The 21,718-nt window shown below is 46.3% G+C and overlaps 2 protein-coding genes across 2 annotated transcripts; one reads left to right on the top strand and one right to left on the bottom strand.

Annotated features, from left to right (window-relative positions):
* The first annotated feature begins 2,315 nt into the window (after positions 1-2,315).
* On the top strand, positions 2,316-9,256 carry NKRF (NFKB repressing factor). Its single transcript, XM_081964228.1, has 3 exons — positions 2,316-2,893; positions 5,562-5,698; positions 6,829-9,256. The coding sequence occupies exons 1-3, from the start codon at positions 2,607-2,609 to the stop codon at positions 8,799-8,801; spliced, it is 2,397 nt and encodes a 798-aa protein (XP_081820354.1). The 5' UTR covers positions 2,316-2,606; the 3' UTR covers positions 8,802-9,256.
* Positions 9,257-11,298: 2,042 nt separating this feature from the next.
* On the bottom strand, positions 11,299-21,000 carry UBE2A (ubiquitin conjugating enzyme E2 A). Its single transcript, XM_081964303.1, has 6 exons — positions 20,715-21,000; positions 20,372-20,452; positions 16,711-16,736; positions 15,408-15,497; positions 14,481-14,569; positions 11,299-12,840 (listed from the first exon to the last, which is right to left on the bottom strand). The coding sequence occupies exons 1-6, from the start codon at positions 20,756-20,758 to the stop codon at positions 12,712-12,714; spliced, it is 459 nt and encodes a 152-aa protein (XP_081820429.1). The 5' UTR covers positions 20,759-21,000; the 3' UTR covers positions 11,299-12,711.
* Positions 21,001-21,718: the final 718 nt, after the last annotated feature.

The raw sequence follows: 21,718 nt of genomic DNA on the forward strand, positions 1-21,718 counted from the left end.
ATTATGCAACGAACAACACACAGAAAAAAAATAATGACTTTGCTACCTCTGAGAAAGATTTGCTTGGAACGCTGAGTAAAAGGACAGTCGGGGACTTTAGAGAAGGGAAATTCTATTTTTCATTGGGGAGAAGCAGCCTTAGATAACCTGCCATTTCAGTTTTAAAAAAGTAACGGACCTTTCCTAATTAAAATAAATGAATTCACTACATTTGTTTCTATTCAGCATCTTGCGTTGAGATGGAAAGTTCATGGTTTAAATCTCTCCTCCTGGATTCAGCTTTCTGTAGAAATGATTCATGCCTGCTGTCTTTGCCAGAATTCTTAAAATGCACAAAGAGCCTTAAGCATTTGAGGGGAGAAAGAAAGAGAGAGAGACGTATAAAGACCTAAGTAGTATTATCGTTGTAGAAGTAATCCCCGAAGTTCTAACCCCCTTTAAACCTTTGGGAAAGGAGGAAAAACAGAGGCTTCTATGTTAAGGTGGTGAAGGAAAATAAATTATAAATGCATCCTCTCTTGTTTTTTTTTCCAAAGTTATCATTTACAAGTCGCGTGTAACTGCCCTTAAAAAATGTACCTAACTCAGAACTTTTGGGGTTGTATTTGGAACCATTCACTGCATGGCCTGGTTCCCAACTATTCGTTTTTCCTGTTCTTTTTTTTCTGGAAGACCTTTTGTTATATATATATATACACATACACACACACAATATGTATATATACATACACAATATGTATATATACATACACAATATGTATATATACATACAGTATGTGTATATATATAGTATGTGTGTATGTATGTATGTATGTATATATATACATACACACATACACACATATATGTATACATATACATATATATATTTACACGATACACGTGAGCGAACCAGCACTGTTGAACTTAATACCTTTCTAATGTTGTCGATTTTCAATAAAAACTTACCCTCCCGAAATAAAAGCAGTTCCTGGTCATTATTTCCTTCCGCGGTTTCTCCAATGGTCTCGTTTGGATAGAACGGGGGTCTGCCACTTGTGGCTCTGGAGCCACATGTGGCTCTTTGATCCCTCTGCTGCGGCTCCCTGTTGCCAGTTGGCTGCACAATTGGTAAGGCTTTCGGTTACGACAGGTGGAGGAAAAAGGATGCCACACTAGGAGGAGACTCTATGATGGGGGAACTGAACTTCCGGTCGGCTCCAGAATTGAAGGGAGGGAGGGGGGGGGGGCTTCCGGTTAGGACCTTTGATTTGGCTCTTTGAATGTTTAAGGTTGCTGAAGACCCCCGGGATAGAACAATAAAAATCACATTCGCGTAAACTGTGCGGTTGGCAAGCACCAGGTGAAGTGATACGGATTTGGAAGAACGGATCTTTCAGGTATCGAATGCTCTCCCAGTTCTTTAAAATATGGAGGAACCACTTTTAAAAACAACCTCCTTCCAAGTAATGAAGACTTGGACTCCCCAGGGATCTTCTGCAAGGTGTCCAACCATCCGGAGGAGATCAAGATCCATTCTCAGATTCTTCAGAGATCATCTACAATGTCAGGAGCCGGTTGCCAAACTCTGAATTCTGGGGATGCTGCAATGGTCATTAAGTGTGAAAAACGGCCGCAAGTTGCTTTTTTTCAGTCGTAACTTCGGTCACATAAAGAACCGCTGTAAGTGGAGGGCTCCCTCTTATCTGAGTCTGTCCGCCAAGCTAACTTTCCCTACCTAAGACAGGACTAGAATTCACCATTTCCCAATGATTGGCCCAAAGTCACCAAACTGACTTTCCTGTCTAAAGTGGGAGTAGAACTCACTGTCTCCTAGTGATTGGCCCAAAGTCACCAAACTGGCTTTCCTGTCTAGGGTGGAACTAGAATTAATTCTCCTGGTTTATAGCCTTGTACCTTAACCATTAGCCCAGGGGTGTCCAAACTTGGGAACTTTAAGACTTGTGGACTTCAACTCCCAGAATTCCCCAGCCAGCTGGCTGGGGAATTCTGGGAGTTGAAGTCCACAAGTCTTAAAGTTCCCAAGTTTGGACACCCCTGCATTAGCCCAACTGGCTCTTTACCAATGGTTGCATAACTGCAGGGGGGGAGGTCACTGTGACAGTCGTAAATGTGAGGACCAGTCGTCACTTTCTTCAGCGCCGTTCTAACTTGGAACAGCCACTAACCATAACCTGGAAGACTGAGAATAGCTACAGAACTTTATTAGCTTTATAGCCTGGGAATCCTCCCGGCCGCTGGATGGCGCTGTGCCGCCGAGCTCCCGAAGAGAAACGTCGCTCGGGCCGCCTTCTCGGAAGCTCTCGGAGAGTTCCATCCTCCCACGTGACCCGCGTGTAACAAGGAACGGCAGAGGCGGCGAGGAAAAAAGGTTACATTGTAGCCGTCTTTCTGTCGCGCGCTCGCGCGCAGGCGCAGAAAAGCCCTCCCCAGGAGAAGCGCGGCCTCCTGCACGTGTGAACGCGCGGCGGGACCCGTGTCGGGTCGGCCCACGGCGGCGCCGGCGGCGGGTTCTTCTTCTTCCCCGGCCAGGACCCATCGGCTTCGGGGGTGGGGAAGAAACCCTAACCTCGCGGTCCCCGTTCCCCACCCCACCCCTGGCCTTCATGGCCGGCGGAGGCTGGACGCTGCCCGGCGGGGATTTCCTCTCCCCTCAGCCGCCGGCTTCCCAGCAGGAGCAACAGCCGCCTCCTCCTCCTCCGGATGCCGCCGCCTCCGAGGCGAGGAAGCCGGCCTTGGAGCCGTGGCGGGAGGCTCAAGAGAGCGACCGGCACTGGGCTCTCCGCCGGCAGTTCCTGCTCCGCAACCTGCCGGGCTACCCGGGCTCCGACGCCTTCCAGAAGCTGCTGGCCCTCTCGCACGTCTGGAGCAACCACGTCTTCATGGGCTGCAGGTGAGAGCCTCCTCCTCCTCTTCCTAGCCCTTAGACTTATAGGCCGCTTCCCAGGGCTTGACAGCCGCCTCTAAGCGGTTGACAGAGTCAGCCTCTTTTCCCCAACAATCCGAGTCCTCATTTTATCCACCTCGGAAGGACGGAAGGCTGAGTCAACCTTGAGCCGGTCAGGATCGAACTGCTGACAGTGGGCACAGTTAGCCTGCGATACTGACACTCTAACCACTGCACCACTAGGGCTTAGATAGCAACAGCACTTAGACTTATATACCGCTTCACAATGCTTTTACAGCCCTCTCCAAGCAGTTTAAAGTTCACCATCTTTGCCCCAACAATCTGGGTCCTCATTTTACTGACCTCAGAAGGCCGAATCAAGCTTGGGCTGGTCAGGATCAAACTGCTGACAGTGGGCAGAGTGAGCCTGCAATACTGCATTCTATCCAGAGGGAGGGAGGGAGGGAAGGAAGCTGTAGCACTTAGACTTATATACCGCTTCACAGTGCTTGACAGCCCTTCTCTAAGCAGTTTAGAGAGTCGCCATCTTGCCTCCCCAACAATCTTGGCCCTCATTTTAGTGACCTTGGAAGGACGGAAGTCAACCTTGAGCCGGTGAGGATCGAACTCCTGGCAGTGGGCAGTGTTAGCCTGCCATAGCTATAGCACTTAGACTTATATGCCGCTTCACAGTGCTTTACGGCCATCTCTAAGCGGTTTGTAGAGTCAGCCTATGGCTCCCGACAATCTGGCTCCTCATTTTACTGACCTCAGAAGGATGAGTCGATCCCACTTGTGGAGGAAGAGAGAGAGGGAGATCCAGATCCTTTGGGCATCTGAACAGCTGTGATAGAAGGCAGAATATGGGGAGGGGAGGAAACCTGGGCACTCAAACCACAGAATATTTCAGGCAGACGTTTTTGACCCTGTGCTTTTTCCTTCATTGGTTCATCGTGGGCTGTTGCCTGATGCCTTCTCTACGTCTAATGCCAGGGTTACGTGGAGCCGTGTTTTGCCAAACTCTGGTTAAACCACAGTGGTGTGAATTCGCGCCAGATGCTAAGCCAAGAGATAAATTAACTTTGCCGCTTTAGCCACAAAAGGAGGGAGGATCAGATTATATTTCGGATCCTACATATAAGTTAAGTTAACCTATTATGAAATGTCAGGGTGATTGGATTTAAAAACAAAAGATTTTTTGTTATGGGTGACAAATTGTGATTATCCAGAGATTGATAAAACATCGACTCCCAGATTTGGTTCCCATTATTGGCTGTGCTTTCTAGAGGTGTGTGCATCTCTCAGACCTCCAAAATTCATATTTTGGGGCAAATTAGATCCAGGCTGTAGTTAAATGTGTAGGCACTTTCTTATCCCTTCACCCCTTTTCAAAGACCTTTTAAAGCTAAAATTTGCTTTGAACATTTCAGTGCAAGATTTTGAAATACCCATCATAAATTTTATTTATAATCATTGAGCAGTCAAGTGCAGTACAAACACAAATACAGCAGTAACTCAGTAGTTTCATTTTTAAATATATATATCCAAGGAACCAAAATTCTGCCGAAGCGGAAATGTCTCTGCTATCCTGAAGACATACATAGTAAGGTAAAGGTAAAGGTTCCTCTCGCACATATGTGCTAGTCGTTCCCGACTCTAGGGGGCGGTGCTCATCTCCGTTTTCTAAGCCGAAGAGCCAGCGCTGTTGAAGATGACTCCATGGTCATGTGGCCAGCATGACTAAACCCCGAAGGCGCACAGAACACTGTTACCTTCCCACCAAAGGTGGTTCCTATTTTTCTACTTGCATTTTTACATGCTTTCGAACTGCTAGGTTGGCAGAAGCTGGGACAAGTAATGGGAGCTCACTCTGTTAATGCAGCGCTAGGGATTCAAACCACCGAACTGCCGACCTTCTGATTAACAAGCTCAGCATCTTAGCCACTGAGCCACCGTATCCCAAAGACATAAATAGGCTGGTATTCAATTTACTAGTCATGGCAAAAAGATGGCAGCTATATTGTTGACTGCGTTATAAGTATATTTGGCAGAAGGACTGGACGAAAGTGCCAGAGTAGCCCAGATTGGAGAAAAGAGCTCAAGGAGAGAAAACTTCACCTTGCAACTTGCTCCAAAAGAGAATGACTTTTCTCTCTGCTCATTCGGTGTCTGTTTTTAACTGATCGATTCATTCCATCCACTAATAGCCTTAATGTTCAATTGCCATTTTACGGAAAACATGTAAAAATGCAAGTAGAAAAATAGGAACCACCTTTGGTGGGAAGGGAAGAGCGTTCCGTGCGCCTTCGGCGTTGAGTCATGCCGGCTACATGACCACAGAGACATCTTCGGACAGTGCTGGCTCTTCGGCTTTGAAACGGAGATGAGCACCGCCCCCTAGAGTCAGGAACGCCTAGCATATATGTGCGAGGGGAACCTTTACCTTTAGCTGTTATTTCAAATACGCTCCTCTTTCATCTTAAGCTGCGTTAAACATTGTAGGAGGCTTCTGAAAATAATAAGTTTATTTCAATGGTTTCTCCTAAGAATTTGCTGTTCAGATTGCAAAGAGGTCCAGAGTGGAACCATTCCTGAAAGATTGGGAGGATCTTTTCAGTTCAAAAGTCTTCCGTTAAGTGAGTTACGGGTTGACCCTTCCTTTGCTTAACCGCAGGTATGGCTCCCAAATTATGGAGAAAATCCTGCAGATGGGGGAAGGCATCGATATTGGTGAGATGCCATCCTTTGAGCTGGTGCCAGGCACGAAGGCAGCCAAAAGACCACGATCCCCACGCGATGACTCTCCCCAAAGTGAGTATCTTCATTTCTTTTTAAACATAGTTTCCTCTTTCTGCAATTTCTTTTTTGAAGCAGAATAACAGAGAAGGGGGCCTTGGAGGTCTTCTAGTTGTAGGGATTCTGATGGCACAGTTGTGTAGGTAATTCAGCTTGTCATGGTTAACAATAGTATATACCAGAACTCCCAACAAGTGTATGGTGTGTAGAAGCTGGGGGCGGAGTCAAAAGAGGACATAGCCTAGAATCTTTACGTGCCCACAAATGCTCCAAAACACACACCCCTCCCAAATTCTGTTAACTCTTGTTCTTATCTGGCACTACTTTAATGCTGACTGTTAATTGACTAGATTCTTGTGTATAGGCATCAGCAATAAATCTTTTTAACTAAAAACCTATAGTCCGGAGACGATGAATTCTAGTCCTGCCTTAGGTGTGAAACCCAGCTGGGTGACTTTGGTCCATTCGTCAGGAGGCAATGAATTCTAGTCTCACCTTAGGCATGAGATGCATCTGAATGAATGTTTTTCCGGTGGGACCGATCTATCAGGGCAACTGATCTACCCAATTATGGGGCGGTGCATACTGCTTCCGCTTCGGTCTTTCAGCCCCCGTTGTTGCTTCTGCAACAAACTATTTTGTCTATATAATGTACATTTAACACAGTATATTCCGCCCCATATTTGGGTAGACCAGTTGTCCTGATAGAATGGTCTCACCGGAAAAACACTAAATCTCCCTGGTACAGTGGAGAGCCTGTGGCCTAGAAGTTAATACATCTTCCTAATATGCCAGTGGCCCGGGTTCAAATCCCACAAGAGTATGGCTAGCTGATGAGAGGTAAAAAGCTTAAAATAGCTATACTAGTCTCCCTTTATTGTTTTGTCGGTAAATTTAAATTTAATACATCTGAATAAATATTGGACAGAGGTGGGTATCCTTTGTAAGTTCGCCAAATACATCTGAATAAATATTGGAGAGAGGTGGGTATCCTTGTAAATTTGCCATAAAAACATGGGATCTCAAGTCCTCAATATCTCCTTTTCATTTTGACTTGCCATTATGCATGACTTTTAATCTTGAAGAGTTAATCACTTTTTCCACCATCGCTGAAAGTAACTTCCTGTGGACTTCTGTCCCCCTAGACTGCAAGAATCCAAGGAAGCAAGCTCCCAAATTCCGCGTCCGGCCGCGCTTTGAGCCAATCCACTTTGTCGCCAGCAACACTCAACCGCAGGCAAAAGAAGAGTCTTCGGAAAACCAAGTCCAAGACCCTTCGGAGAACATCACGGCCCAGCAGATCCAAACCTATGCTGATCGGGTATTCAGCAGCTTCAGCACCCAAGACGGGGACCTCCAGTTCTCAAGTTCAGTAGGCCTTGGCTATGGAAGTAGCCAGGTCAAACCACCTGACGCTAAAGTGGCTGCCATAAGTATGGAGACTTCTACTGCTGGGGTCAAGACGACTTTGGTGGGCTCTCCTCTTCTCCAGACCTCTTCCGAAACGTTCCCCAAATCGGTGGTAACAGCCAAGCAGTGTTTCATTAACAAGCTAGTAACGGCAATCCGCAACAATCTTGCCAATCCCAATTGTAGCGGTGGGCCGGACAAAATTAACTACACGTATCTTTTGACGCGGTCGATTCAGGCTTGTAAGACCAACCCGGAGTATATTTATTCTCCCCTAAAGGACATTTCTCCCACTGATCTTCCCAAGAAGAAGCAGCTCCTCAAAGAAGGTTTTGCCTGTGAGGTGAGGTGCCAGAACGTCTATCTGACCACGGGCTACGCGGGTAGCAAAAACGGTTCCCGAGACCGGGCCACTGAGCTGGCGGTGATACTACTGCAGAAACCCGTCGAAGTCAAAGTAGTTCAGCGGAAGTTCAAAAACGCCACGCGGGAAGATTTGGTGGTATGTGAAAGTGGGGCGTCTCTTCTCGAATTCCCGCCAGCGCTCAAGCCGCCGGATGACACGAACCTTCCTGCAAAGGACAGTGTATTGGGACAGCCAGGTTCGGACCCACAACAAGGGCCCAGCTCAGCCAAACACTGGACTAACTTTGTCCTCACCGAAAACGCCAGCGACGCCATTGGCATTTTGAACAATTCTGCTTCCTTTAACAAAATGACCGTGGAGTACAAATACGTACTGATGCCCAACCGTCTCTGGCGTTGCAGCGTCTATTTGCAAGGCCAATTCTTAGCGGAAGGCTCGGGCACCAAGAAAACCAGCAAGCACGCCGCGGCGGACGAAGCCGTCAAAATCTTGCAGAAGACGCAGTCCAACGTCAGCGCCACCAAAGCCGTCCAGGTTCAGAAAGTCAGCGGGGCTGCCCGCAACCCGGCGAAGAAGAAGAGCCTGAAGGACTTGGTGGTGTACGAAAACTCCATGAATCCGGTCTGCACTCTGAACGACACCGCTCAGTTCAACAAGATGACGGTGGAATATGTCTTCGAAAGGATGACGGGAATGCGATGGAAGTGCAAAGTGATGCTGGAGAACGAAATGATCGCCGAAGCCGTCGGCGTCAAGAAGACCGTCAAGCATGTGGCTGCCGAGGAGGCCGTGAAGGTCCTCAAGAAGACCCAGCCGACCGTGGTCAATAACTTGAAAAAAGGCACCATAGAAGACGTCATTTCCCGGAACGAGATTTGCGGCCGCTCAGCCGAAGAGGCCTTGAAGCAGCAGATTAAGGAAGATAACATCGGGAATCAGATCTTAAGGAAGATGGGCTGGACGGGGGGCGGTTTGGGCAAAAGCGGGGAGGGGATCCGGGAGCCCATCGCGGTGAAGGAGCAGTTCAAAAGGGAAGGGCTGGGACTGGATGTCGAAAGAGGCTCCCAGATCACCAAAAAAGATATCGAGCAGATCATCCAAAATTACGCTTTCTCGGACAGGAAGATTGATCTGACTTTTTCCACGGAACTCACCAATGACGAGCGGAAGCAGATCCACCAGATAGCCCAAAAATACGGGCTGAAAAGCAAGTCCCACGGTCAGGGCAGGGATAGGTACCTGGTGGTCAGCCGAAAGAGGCGTAAAGAAGATTTGCTCGACCAGCTGAAGCAGGATGGTCAAGTTGGCCATTACGAACTCATCATGCCGCAGGAGAAATAGGGAGCGAACCTTAAAAAAATTCCCATTTGGGGGGGGGGGTGTCTGGACAGGAAACGGGTTTGCATTAAAAGGGGAGGAAAAAAAAACAGACACTGTATATTGTTGTGGGGAGAAAAAAACCCAAGTCAAATGTTTCCCCTGCTTATTTTAATTTCTTATACTACTTGACAAATCGTCTGTCCAGTTTCATGTCGTGCAATCGGGATAGCATCTGTGCCTATTTTTAAGAATGAAATATGACATTTCCCCTCCCCTTCGTGTTTTACTAATTTGGCAACAGCAGGAATAGCTACTTGGCAAAGGAGGGGAAGAGATCCTGGCACAATTTTTAAAAGGATGTTTTTATTTTGTCCTTTTTTAAAGAAAAAAGAAGAAAAAAAAGAGGGGACATAGAAAGACGGCCGTATAAAAGAGAACTATATGTAAAGTGGATCTTAATAAATAGATTTTTTTTATGGCTGGCCATGCATGGGAGGGCATGTTTTATATTTAAAAAGGGCGGGCGTAGAGGTCCCAAAACTATTTTCAGCATATTCAGAAATGGTATCACTACAGTATTTGACCTCTTGGTTGACTTGAACCATTGCAGACCAGAACAGGTTGCAAAATTAGCAAATCCTAACAATGCTTTTTCTTACTATCCGACATCTAACCTAGTCCTGACTCAGTTTGATTGGACAGTGTGTGATTTTTCACAACAAACTAGTCTAAAACTCTAGTTTCGTTGACTTTGGCATGTTGAAAAATTGCACCTGGCCAAGATCTCTCTTGCAGATTTCTAGCCCTCCGTATTAAAACCAAGAAGCGGAAGCTCAGGGATCAGATTGCGAATGCCACGTTGTTGGGGGGTATATGGATGTTGGGTTTATCTCTTGGCTGTGTAGCATCAGAGTTTAACAAATTAGCAAAGGCTGGTTGCCTGGTTTGTGCAATTCCCAGCAGATGCATCATTTGTGATGCGAGACGGGGGGGGGGGGGCTTCTACATTTCAAAACAAGGCAAATACATTTGTGTTTTCCATCAGCTTTAGATGGGAGCATTTCTTGTACCTGTCAAGCTTATTTTAACCGGAACGGACAGGATGGAGTTTCATTTATTTCTCTCGGAAGCCTCTACGTATTACCCCTTTGTGTAAATGTGCTTGTATATTTCACAGGGAGATCAGCAAGTAAAAAGGTTCTCTCGCTGACGTGGTTTTGTGCGGTTTTTTTAAAAAATCCTCTTTACAGGCTTTCTTTCCAGCTACAAGGGGCTGTTGAAGGGCATCAAAAGATTTTTGTTTTCCCATTTCATTCAATCCTTCCCTTGTTTTACCGTCGCGTAGAGTCTCATTTGGCTGGGAACAATATACCCCCCAATGGGAGAATTATTTTAGGGAATAAATAATTCCGCATCGTTTTGTATTCTAAAGGAGAAAAACAATCTTTAACATGAGGGAAAGCAAGAACGTATATATAAAAAATGGATTAGGACTTTGCAGTGTTTTAGGGTACGCCTGCATTTCCAGCAAAAGATAAAAATTGTGTTATTTCAGACAGGAGCTGCAGACTAGCTGTTGACTCCCAAAAAGACTACACAGCCCGTGTGTGTGTGTTTATTTCACACAAAGGCTTGGAACACAAGACCTTAACTCTTGCTCAATCTTCCTTGATCTCCAGGTGTAATTGGCTTGTAAATGAACTTCTCATTCAGCTAGAACATCCAGGCCTGGCAGAGGTTGGGTGAAGCGAATTCATCTTACTTACAATATTATTTCGCCTGTTTAAAACTCTTTGGGTCTTGCCACTGGTGTGCGTGGTCCGCTCTTTCCTTTGTAACTTATAAGCATCTGCAGTGTTTAAAAGACAGGTGGCTGGAAAACACAAGGCAGGTTGTGGAGGTAGTAAAGACACTCAATTTCCCTTAAAAAAAAACCACCACCCAAGAAACAAGACATTTAAAGGATGTTCCCGCTTGCTATGGAAGGCAAAGACATGCTAGCCCAGGGGTCAGCAACCTTAAGCACTCAAAAGAGCCGCAAAGGACTTCAACGGAAGGCCCCCATTCAATTCTGGAGCCGACCGGAAGTCCAGTTCCCCCATCGTAGTCTCCTCCTAGCGCGGCATCCTTTTTCCTCTACCTGCCCTATCAATTGTGGTGCCGACAGCCACAGCGGAAGGATGAAAGAGCCACATCCAGAGCCGCAGTTTGCTGACCCGGATTTACCTGTTGCAGTAAGGGACATAACAAAAGCAAAATGTGCTTAAGACCATTGACTATTTCTCCTGCTTTAGCTCAGCTAAGAGTTTGTGGGATGCTCCAGAAATTAACTATAAACCACCCTTCTTGATGTAATTAGCTGTCTGGAAGTGTAGTGTGTGTTCTTTTCATCTATAAGCAGAATCTAGAGAGAGGGAAACATTTGGTCTAATGAGGCCATCGGCCTTACGAAACGGTCCCTCGATTTGCAAGATCGAAATGTAACGGAAAAGGGATGCACGTTGTCTTCTTTCAACCATTGAGCATTTTCGGTTACACATTTATTTACAAGTAATTGAAAAATGTACAGTTTTCTTACACGGGTTACTTGTTCAAAGTTGTACTCCAGAGTTCATGTATACATAGAAGACACTGGTAGAGCGGACAAAATCCCACCGACTGGTCTCCTCCCACACGGCTGATTAAAGTACAAATTCGGCTTCACACACACACACGCGCACGCACAAAACCCCAAATGTGAAACAACCCTGTAAATCAGGCAGAGGGAAGGCAAGGAAGAAGGCAACAGAGAATGGACACCAGCTGCAGTAGCATTTGCAATCTTCCCCCCCCCCCCACTTCCTTTTCTCCCAAACAGTAAGCAAAGCCCTAACAATCTCATTTCCTTCCCTCCCCTTCCCTAGGTTAAGAGGTAGAAATTAAAAATCATAGAAGGGGGGGGAATGGGGTGTTTTTCTTTGAAGCATTTGAAGTTTGCCCTTACACACCCGTTTAACCATCAACTCTCGACTCCTGTACTCGCCCACGCTACTCAAAGCGTGACTTAAAAAGCCGTTTTGAGCACCTTTTGAAAGTGCTACGGAAAGCCTGTTACCATGTTTACGTCCACGTGTAACGCTGATCAATCGCCTTGCACCCGGACCCATAAAAGCAGGGATCGGTCCTCCGCCCCCACCCCCACCCCCTTAGCTTGACTTGGAAATCGGTTTTTGCAAACCCCACGCAGCTGAAAAGGAAGCCCGGGAGGGCAAAATGGAAAAGCAGCACACCGTGGAAGGGGGAAAAAAAAATAAGTGTCCCGTCCCCCCCATTTCTTCCATAAAATACTCACAGATGTAGTGACGTTGAAACCACCGGTTAAATGATCAGCTTCGGACAGATTAGCAACTCAAGTCATAGTTAAAAATGTATATTGTATATAAACATCCTTTTTTTTTTCTTTTTGCTCACTCTTTCTCTTTTGAATCAAGCTACACGTAAGCGTCACTGTGTATAACACAAGTACAATTAAAAGCTTAAGTGTACACTACAGGGGGAGGGGGAAAGAAAAAAGCACAATACTGTCCCTAAGGCTGGCAATGGTAGACACCCATCCCCAACCCCAGGAAGTGGAAATTCAGCCCCAGTCATTCTTTTAACAAGTAACCCAAGTACAGTACATTTGACCTCAAGGGGGAAGACGGAGGGGGGGGGAAAGGATGGGGTGGGTGGTGGTTGTTTTTTTTTTTCTGATGTCCAAAGAGAAAAAAAGAAAGATCCAGCGAGGGAAGTTGGCAACGGCACAGGCAGCTAAGTTTTGCTTTCCGAGTAAATGCAGTGATGCAAGGAGGAGGAGGAGGTGGTGGTGGTGGTGGTGGTGGAGGAGGAGGTGGACTCAGACACTTCATACATATATTTTCCTCATCAGAGAGTTCATTTGCATCAGCCAAGGTCAACAGTCACGCCAGCTCTGTTCTACTATGGCAGAAACTCGCTTTTCGTATTCCCGCTTATTCTCCTGGTATAGCTGAGCCGCTTGGCTGTTTGCCGGGCTGTTTGGGTTAGGCTCATCCAGTAAAGACTGTTTTTGGAAGAAAAGGGGGGAGGAGGAGAAAAAAAGGGAAAAAGATGGTCAGACTTCATCACGATTCACGGCAATACCGAGTGCGGCCATGGTTAAAAATCCAAAATGTTTTTGAGTGCTGGAGGTGTGTTAAGAATACCCCCGGGATGCTTTTAATACCCTCTTTTTAAATCTTGCACCTATGCCACCACTTTTAACGCAGCCAGATTGGCATAAAACAAATGTTTTAAGGCTAAGCTCTCCCTCTCTCTGGGCACCAAAAGATTTGCTATTGCGATCAAGTGCAGGCAGTTCTTCGAGTTACGGCCATACATGGAACCCCCAAATGTAGGCCGCTAAAGTGAAACATTTGTGAAGGGAGTTTTGCCCCATTCTTGGCACAGTTGTTAAGGGAATCATGGCACTGCTTGAGTTAGTCACATGGTTGTTAAGTGAATCTGAATTCTCCACTGACTCTGCTTGTTCAGAAGGTAGCAGAAGTGGATCGCATAAATACGCAGGGCATAAATATGAACCAGTTGCCAAACATCTAAATTTTGATCGCATGACTATGGGGAGGCTACAACGGTGGCAAGTGTGAAAAACGGTCATAAGTCACTTTTTTCAGCGCCAGTGTAACTGAACGGTCACTAAACTTGAGGACTAGCTGTGCTCGCGTTATGTTCACGGCAGAAATTTGCAGGAAACAAAAACCAGGCTAAATAGAATTTGCAAAGCCACATTTCACCAGCTCACCTATTGATTTGAAGTAAGATTTTATGCAATAGGTCTGTAGCAATTCTCAGTCCTCCAAGACATGGTTGTCCCAAAGGTGCTTTTTTTTTCCCCAAGAGGAAACGGGACTTTCTTGCTTTTTGCTTTGAAGACGTTTTAACTTCTCATCCAAGAAGCTTCTTCAGCTCGGACTGGATGGAAGGATTGATACTCCTTTGCAGGCAGCTGGTCATTTGCATGCTTTTTGAGAAGGGTCGGTGAAGCACTTGGAGGTTTTTCTGTGTCTTCGGGGTCAGGGACCTTCACAAATGACCAGTTGTCTGCAAGGAGTATTAAACCCTTCCCTTCCCCACCATCCAGTCAGAGCTGAAGAAGCTTCTTGGGCAAGAAGCGAAATGTCTTCAAAGAAAAAACAAAGTCCGGTTGCCTCTCAAAAAAAGCACCTCTGGGACGTTTTATACAATAGCTCCTTTTCGGAGAGTCAAAACAATGCACTAAGCTCCTTGAAGCACTGAACGCATATCGCCATACACCAGGGGTGTCCAAACTTGGCAACTTTAAGACTTGTAGACTTCAACTCCCAGAATTCCCCAGCCAGCAGAGCTGGCTGGGGAATTCTGGGAGTTGAAGTCCACAAGTCTTAAAGTTGCCAAGTTTGGACACCCCTGCCATACACCCATAGGCCTATTGATTCCAAAGCTACCAAATTTTAGCCTCCTCCCAACCAAACTTTTTGACTATCATTTTTTTTTCCCAATTTAAATTGGCTTAGAAACCAGCACAATGGGGGGCCAGTTATCTCAGCCAATTACTTTGAATTCCAAATGTCACTGGAAGGTTGCACCCAATTAACTGAATTGCACGGCGCCTGCGAGTACCAGTCTACGGAGCTTCGAGAAGTACGAGCAAACAACCCACGTTACCTGTATGGATGTTAAGATGGATGACACATCGTAAGTAGGGCTCCAACGGTTTTGAAGGATATCCAGACATATACTACCATCTGCATAGACTAAAAGGAGAATGCGTGGGTTTTTACAATGGGAAGAGAGTATTAAGGCCCGCGTATCCTTTCAAAGATCTATGGAAATCTAATAGCACATAATTATAGCCATCAGGCTACCTCTTGTAAATATTCACTTATCTCTTTATTATAGGATTCTTTTGGCTCTTTTTGATTTTCAGCGGTGTATCAAACACCCGGGAATCCCACCGCTGAAATCATATAATTACAAGGAGTTGACGATCTACCTGTCCCTAAAACGATGGGGGGCCAAGATTTGAGGCAATGATTCTATAGCCCATACCAACCTCGTCGACACGGACAACGGAGATCCAGAGAGAACTCCTAGATTCCTTGTCCACAAATCTATTTTGTGAAAAGGTCAGACTTCAAAATGTAAACAATAAACGTGTTTGGTTTTTTAAAATGTGGGAGGATCCCTCAAATTCACGCTTGTTCTATCACCGAGAGGAACACCTTATTCAACTTCCCTTTTACGAAAGTGGATTAACTTAGGGCCTCAAAAACATTTTCCAGCAAAGTCAGTCATTGTTGACTTCATGTGCTCCATGAAGAAACAATACTCTCTTCTGTACTGGATGTTGTTTAACCAGAATCTCTTATCTACTTAATAATATGATTGAGATGAATCTCTATATTAACACCTTCAGGTCACTATGCTGCAGCATTACAGATACCTCTAAAGGCGTTGCAGCCTTTCTTCACCCCTGCAGGAATGCTAGATTTTATAAGCTACCTTCTCTCAAACTGCAAATCTAGGCTCCCATTTCTTCCACAGTCCCAGCTCTTTTATACAAACTGTTGTCTGTTAAAGAAAGCTACGTACCATTCGGATGAAACATCTTAGACACAAATCTGACAGTGGGTGGCTTGTTTGGATATTCTTCCGTGAATTCTATGGTAAGCTTGAATGTTCCTATAATTGAGAAAGGGGAGGGGGGGACAGTTTAATGACATCATATTCACAGGTGGGTTTAAATTGCCCCTGCCTTTCTTATCGGTCCATAATAAATCAGAAAACTCCAACCGTTCCCTTGCAAGGAAGAGAATCTCAAACCGGACCGATAGAGACACAAGCTGTTGAAACTGGCTGTGAAATTGTTGCACAACTCTTTTACACAAAGAATGGAACAAACTGCAGCTTTTATAACTGAACCCGGGAGGTGGCAAAGGAAGTAGGGATAAGGCCAAAAGGGAAAACAAGCATGATTTTTTTTTTCAAAACATGCACATGACTCTAAATACAGCAAGGCAAGGTTATAGGTGGTGCAGTAAAGGTGGTTTTTGAAAGACCTGAGAAAAAGAGCCATAAAATTAAACAACACAATTATGAATGCCTTCAAGTAAGTTCTAAAAAGCCACTGTAAGCATAAGCAACCACCACAGTAGAATCATTTTCAGTAGAGAGTCGAGTTTGGTTATCAGGTAAGGCTACCAGGCTAGAAACCAGGAGGCGGTGAGTTCAAGTCCCGCCTTAGCCATGAAAGCTGGCTGTATCATTTTGGGCCAATCACCAAGAGACCGTTGAGTTTGAGTCTCGCCTAATCATGAAAGCCAACTGGGTGACCTTGGGGGTCAGTCACTCTCTCTCTCTCCTAGCCTAACTCACAGGGTTATGGCGAGGAAAATAGGAGAAAGGTGTGGTGCATAGGTTCACCCCCTGGCCTTACTTGTAAAAATAATAACGGTGGAATACAATTAAATAAATGCAATTAAATAAAATAACCAAAAGGACGCAGACAGCCTTCGAACCATTATCACGCTGATAATGAAAGAACCAAAGCAACCTCAGTAGCCAAGTCTTGGGAGGGAAGGCCAAAGCTATTAAGGACTGAATGGAATCTTATCAGAATGGAGAATAATTTCAAATACACAGGGTCAAAAGGGAAAGAGCAAAGAGGGAGTTCACACTCATGGGATCAACCCATAGATGGAGAACAGTGTCTCACGAGGCAAAGCTTCTGAGAGAGAGAACTCTGATTGAGGTATCTCCATATCTAGTAAGCACCGGAATGCTTTCCTGCCCCCCAAAATTCCGATGTGGGATTCTAGGACTGATCAAGATGGGTGTGACATCCACATCAACGATTACATAAAGAGTCTTTTAAGGTAGTTTCAAGAAAACTTACCATCCTCAAATGGGGTTCCCTCTGGCCTGGAAAAGAAAAGGATTGTCAAGATCTTGCAGGTCATAGATTACGCTTAGAGGAGTCAGCTTTTAAAAAAAGGACACGTTGCATCCCCTCCTTTCCCAAAAACAGGATTCCAACTGAGCTCAACTCAAAAGGCTTCAGCGATACCTAAGCGATATTGTTGAGTTGCAACCAGTAGAGAGCCAACTCTTTCTTTCTCTTTATTTCCTGCTATCTCTCACCCCAGTCACCCCTGATCTTGATGCTGGAGATGAAGCCCCAAGCATGTGGCTTCCATGGCACGAGCTCTTAGAAATTTTTAGAAATTCATAACCGAGTAGCAACCATCACAGCTTGCCTGTCTTCCCTTCCATATGCCAGCAGGCTGCTAGGAGTCATGGAAAGAGATGAAGAGATCATACTGTTCACCACTCAGCTGGAGCAATTGACATCCCCCCCCCCCCAATGGGATTTGAACAACTTCCTCCAAAGAAGCCCACACAAATGCTTGTGAGAATCCCGAGTCTTTGCAAGATGTGAGCCAACCTCAAAGCTGTGTCGATACCGAGCATAAAGTATGTCAGAGCTACGGTGCAGTGACCCATGTCCGGAGGAGGCTCGTCCTATAATGCTGGTAGAAGAGGAGGCAGACGCAGAGGGAAGAAAGGAAGAACGTACACAAAAGCAATTGCTCCATTCTCAGGTACCCTAGAAAAGCACGAACTGCAACGGACCATCCTAAAACAGCATTTGCCCGTTCAAACACTGGGACTTCTCTGGACAGGCTGCCAATCATCAATCCTGAGAAATCTTCAACTGCATTGAACAGAGAGCCTTGGAATACCAACCTTGAGGCAAGAGGTCAAAGAAGGAGAAAGGCAAAAAAACTGCCCTTTCCGTCCCAGATTTCTTGGAGCTCGCTTGAAGTCAAACACAACATAGCCAAGGAGGAAAGCGAACCGGCTCCGATCCCGAGACAATTTGAAAAAGGAAACGTCACCCACACTGTATCCAAAACAGGTCACACCAGCCAGGGTAACAATTACTGTAAAAGGATGAACTAAAATCCATTTATTGATTAAGATTTTTTCCGCTTGGAATTCCAGTTAGGGCAAGGATCCCAACCATGAAGCTTGGTTAGGGTTAGGCTGAAGATTTGAGGCAAGAATCACTCTTCCCTGCCTATCAATCTTGGTTTCCTCATGGCCATTTGCAGTTTCAAGAGGCGGGGATGCGGTGTGCAATATCCGCTTTGGAAATTTTTTGGAGCAGGTGTGATAAATGCACACAAGGAAATTACACTCGTGGGACCATTTGGGGCTGGAGAGAAAAGGAATCCATGCTGAAGATTTGAGGCAGGGATCGCTCTTCCCTGCCCATCAGTCTTGGATTAGATAAGCAAGCAAATGAATTTGGAGGATTTTTTTCAGAAAGCCACTGAGATGCCATGGCTATCTTTTTTTTTTTTTTGGCCTATTTTACAAAGTATTTATAAATATGCAGGAAAGCTTTCCAAGACAGTCTTTATTCATTCCAATGGCCTGATATTCTTTCAAGGGACCAAGGAACTGGTTGTCAGAATAACAATAATAATGATTATTTTTAATTAAAATAACTCCAGCCACCACTAATGACAGTTTCTGAACACACACACACCCTGCTATTCTACCTGACCAGAATATGCTATTATTTCTTTTAAACAAAAAAAAAACAAAAAAAAAACAGAGCAACTGCCAGCCACTATCTGGATGTGTCCTATTATGTTATCATCAATTACAATTATTTCTGCCTTTGCAAATCTCTCTCCTGGAAGTGAGCAATACATTATGGACCCAAAGTGGGCGTCTATCAAACAATTTGAATGAAGGAAAATATAATTTGAGATTTCTGGGGGGAAGAAAGGGAAAAAAACAACAGCCAGTGGAATGACTAGACTATCATCATCACAGAGAAGTAAAAACTGGGCCACGAGAACGATGTTCCCATTGATGAAAGCAGAGAGTTAAAACGTCTGGTAAGTGATGAGGACAGTAATTAGAATGTTGATGATCTGAATGTAGGGAAGGAAAACTGGGTTCCTCTGAATGTCCTAGATTCTCCAAGTCTATCAGCAAGAAGCTAGGAAAGAGAACCAACATGCTTAGCCGTGTAGATCCTAATCATCTTATGTTCTTAACCTTCCCCAACATGGTAATGAACTGAAGCCCTTGCCCTCCCTTCATGCAAGACCAAACAGCCATGGCATACTGGCTAGAATAGCAATACAATAGGACCCCCCCTCCTTTGTGAAAAGGAATCTAGGACCCTCTGAACTATTTTTCACCCACCACAGCCCTTGGAATAACAGGCCACTCGATTTTCTCCTGCTAACATAGGGGGAGAGACGGATGATTGTAGAATCCTGCAGCAACCCTCACAAATGGCTGCCTGGCTTCCCACTTGAAAAGGGGGGGGGGCATTCTTTACCTAAGAAATTTCTGCAGATCAACTGCACTTAGTTTGAGGGGAGTGGTGTTTTAGCTTAACAAAAGCCAATGAAGGGGAATATTTGTAGCTCAGGGTTGAAAGGAAGGGCCCTTGGTGCTCTCTGAGCTTGCTTCTTTTCTTGCAGGTGTCTCATGACCCAACTGGGCAACATCATCAGTGCTAGAAGGGAGAGGAGTGTGCAGAGGGGAGAAGGACTGTGAGGTCCTTGGTGCTCTCTGAGCTTGCTTGTTTTCAAGCAGACGGTTCATTAAACTAGATAACTGATGATGTAGCACTGATGATGTTACATAGTTTGGATCATGAAACGTCTGCAAGAAAACAGTCAAGCTCAAAGACCAGCAAGGGCCTCTTAGTCCTTTTTCTCCTCCTCTCTCCACACCCCTTCCTTTCTAAGCACCAATGACATTGCCTAGCTGGGTCATGAAACATCTGCAAGAAAACCAGCAAGCTCACAGAGCACCAAGCACCCCTTTTTAAAAAACCATGGAAAAGCCACCTTTCCTGTAAATTAAAACCAGTCCTCCTCCTTCCTTTTCCCCTGGCAGAACAGAAGTGGGGGTGGGTGGGTTTTCTAGCCTCCTTCAGCCTATCCATCCTTTTGGGGGGGGCAGCAGAAATGCCTTCTGCAAGGCTAAACCCCCACAATTTCCACTTCCACTGCAGAACTGGGCTGGGTGGAGCAGAATTAAACTGGTCAGCCATTCCCAGCCAATGCTTTCTTTGTTCCTTTAAAAAAAACAGCCCATTTGCAATCTTGAAAACGCAAGGTAGGTGTGTGTTTGTGCATGTGTGCAGGGGGGGGGGGATCTTCCAGGAAACGCTTCTTCGTTCTTCCTGGAAATGGGGAGCAGAGATGCTGGGTGCAAAAAAAAAGGGGGGGAGGAGGTCTTGCAACCTTTTTTGGGGGGGGGGAGGAAAGCAGAATTAAACCTAGGGCCAGCCATTCCCAGCAAATCTGCCAATGCCCCCCCCCCCGTTTAAACAGCCCATTTGCAATTTTGGAAAACCAAGGTGTGTGTGTGTGTGTGTGTGTTTGCGCAGGAGGGGGGAATCATCCAGGAAACGCTTCCGTTCCTCCTGGAGATGGGGAGCAGAGATGCAGGGTGCAAAAAACCTTCCCGGGTGGGGGATGAGGAAGAGGAGGAGGATGGGGGGGGGGGGGGAGACTCACCCAAAGATGACGGCATTCCACACCATGATGTTGTTCTCCGAGGGGGCTCCGCTCACTCCGGCCGGGGGATCCTCCTGAAGCCTGTTTTGGGGTGGGGGGGAACCAGGCAAGGAAAGGGTTAAAAAAAGCCCAGATGGGAGGCAGGAACGGGCGAGGGGGGGCAATTTCGCTCCGCTTGCGCCAACGGCGTACCTCGCCCTAATCTCCACGGCCGCTACGCCAGTAGCGTAGCGCTCCCATCCTCCGCCGCCATGTTGAATCGCCTCACCTCTTTCCCTCCGCTGCGCTGCTCCCCCCACTCCCTTCCCCTCCGGCTCAGCGGCTCTTCCCGGGCGGTCTTTACCTCTTGAAGTCCCGCATGAGGCGCCTCCGGGCCGGCGTGGACATGGCGTGGGGGACGGCTCACGGTTATGAATCCCTCATACACCAGCGGGAAGAGGGGCGGGGGGCACTCGCGGCGGCGGCGGCAGCAGAGGCGGCGGCTGGGTTCCGAGCGGAGGCGGCCTCTTCCACTTGTGCCTCAACAATGGGGGGGGTGCGAGGAAGGAGGCCCTTGACGACGCGCCCGGCCGAGGCTGCTGGGCAATGCCGGACCGCACCACTGTCCTTGCGGAGGGGGGGGTGAATTGAGAAAACAGAAAGGGGCGGCGCTACGCGCGCAGCCGCCGAGTCACGCCGGGGACGTACCACTCGCGCCCGCGCGAGGAGGGGGAAAGAAAGGGGCGGCGCTTCAAAAAGGCAGGGCGATACCATTCAGGATGACGCTTGAGTCGGAGCATTTCTGGGCGAGACTAATGCGGGGAGGAAAAAAAATGCGAGGGGGAGATTACTGGGAGAAACCATTTTTCTCCCGTTCGGTTACATTCCCCTCGTCTTTTCTATTGGTTGGTAGAATCAGCTGCCCCCGCTTGTGGGCGGAGCGTTAATTTGAAAGCTATGCGGTCAGCCTGTTGGTGTTACACCAAAATAAGCCCCCCCCCCCCCCCCCCGGGCTCAGTGACTCGAAACAATGATTGAAATTGGGCTCACACGTCACACCACTGGTTTCAGTCAATGCAGTTTGCCATCCCTTGATGAAAGCAGGGTTAAGTCAACCTTGGCAACTGTGGGCTTCCAATCCCAGAATTCCATAGAATAGAATAGAATAGAATAGAATAGAATAGAATAGAATAGAATAGAATAGAATTCTTTATTGGCCAAGTGTGATTGGACATACAAGGAATTTGTGTTTGGTGCAGATGCTCTCAGTGTACATAAAAAATACATTCATCAAGAATTATAAGATACAACACTTAGTGATAGTCATGGGATACTAAATAAGCAATCTGACTGCAGAATTATGGGAGT

Source organism: Natrix helvetica, assembly GCF_964273705.1.
Source record: "Natrix helvetica genome assembly, chromosome: 11".
NCBI classification, from domain to species: Eukaryota; Metazoa; Chordata; class Lepidosauria; order Squamata; family Natricidae; genus Natrix; species Natrix helvetica.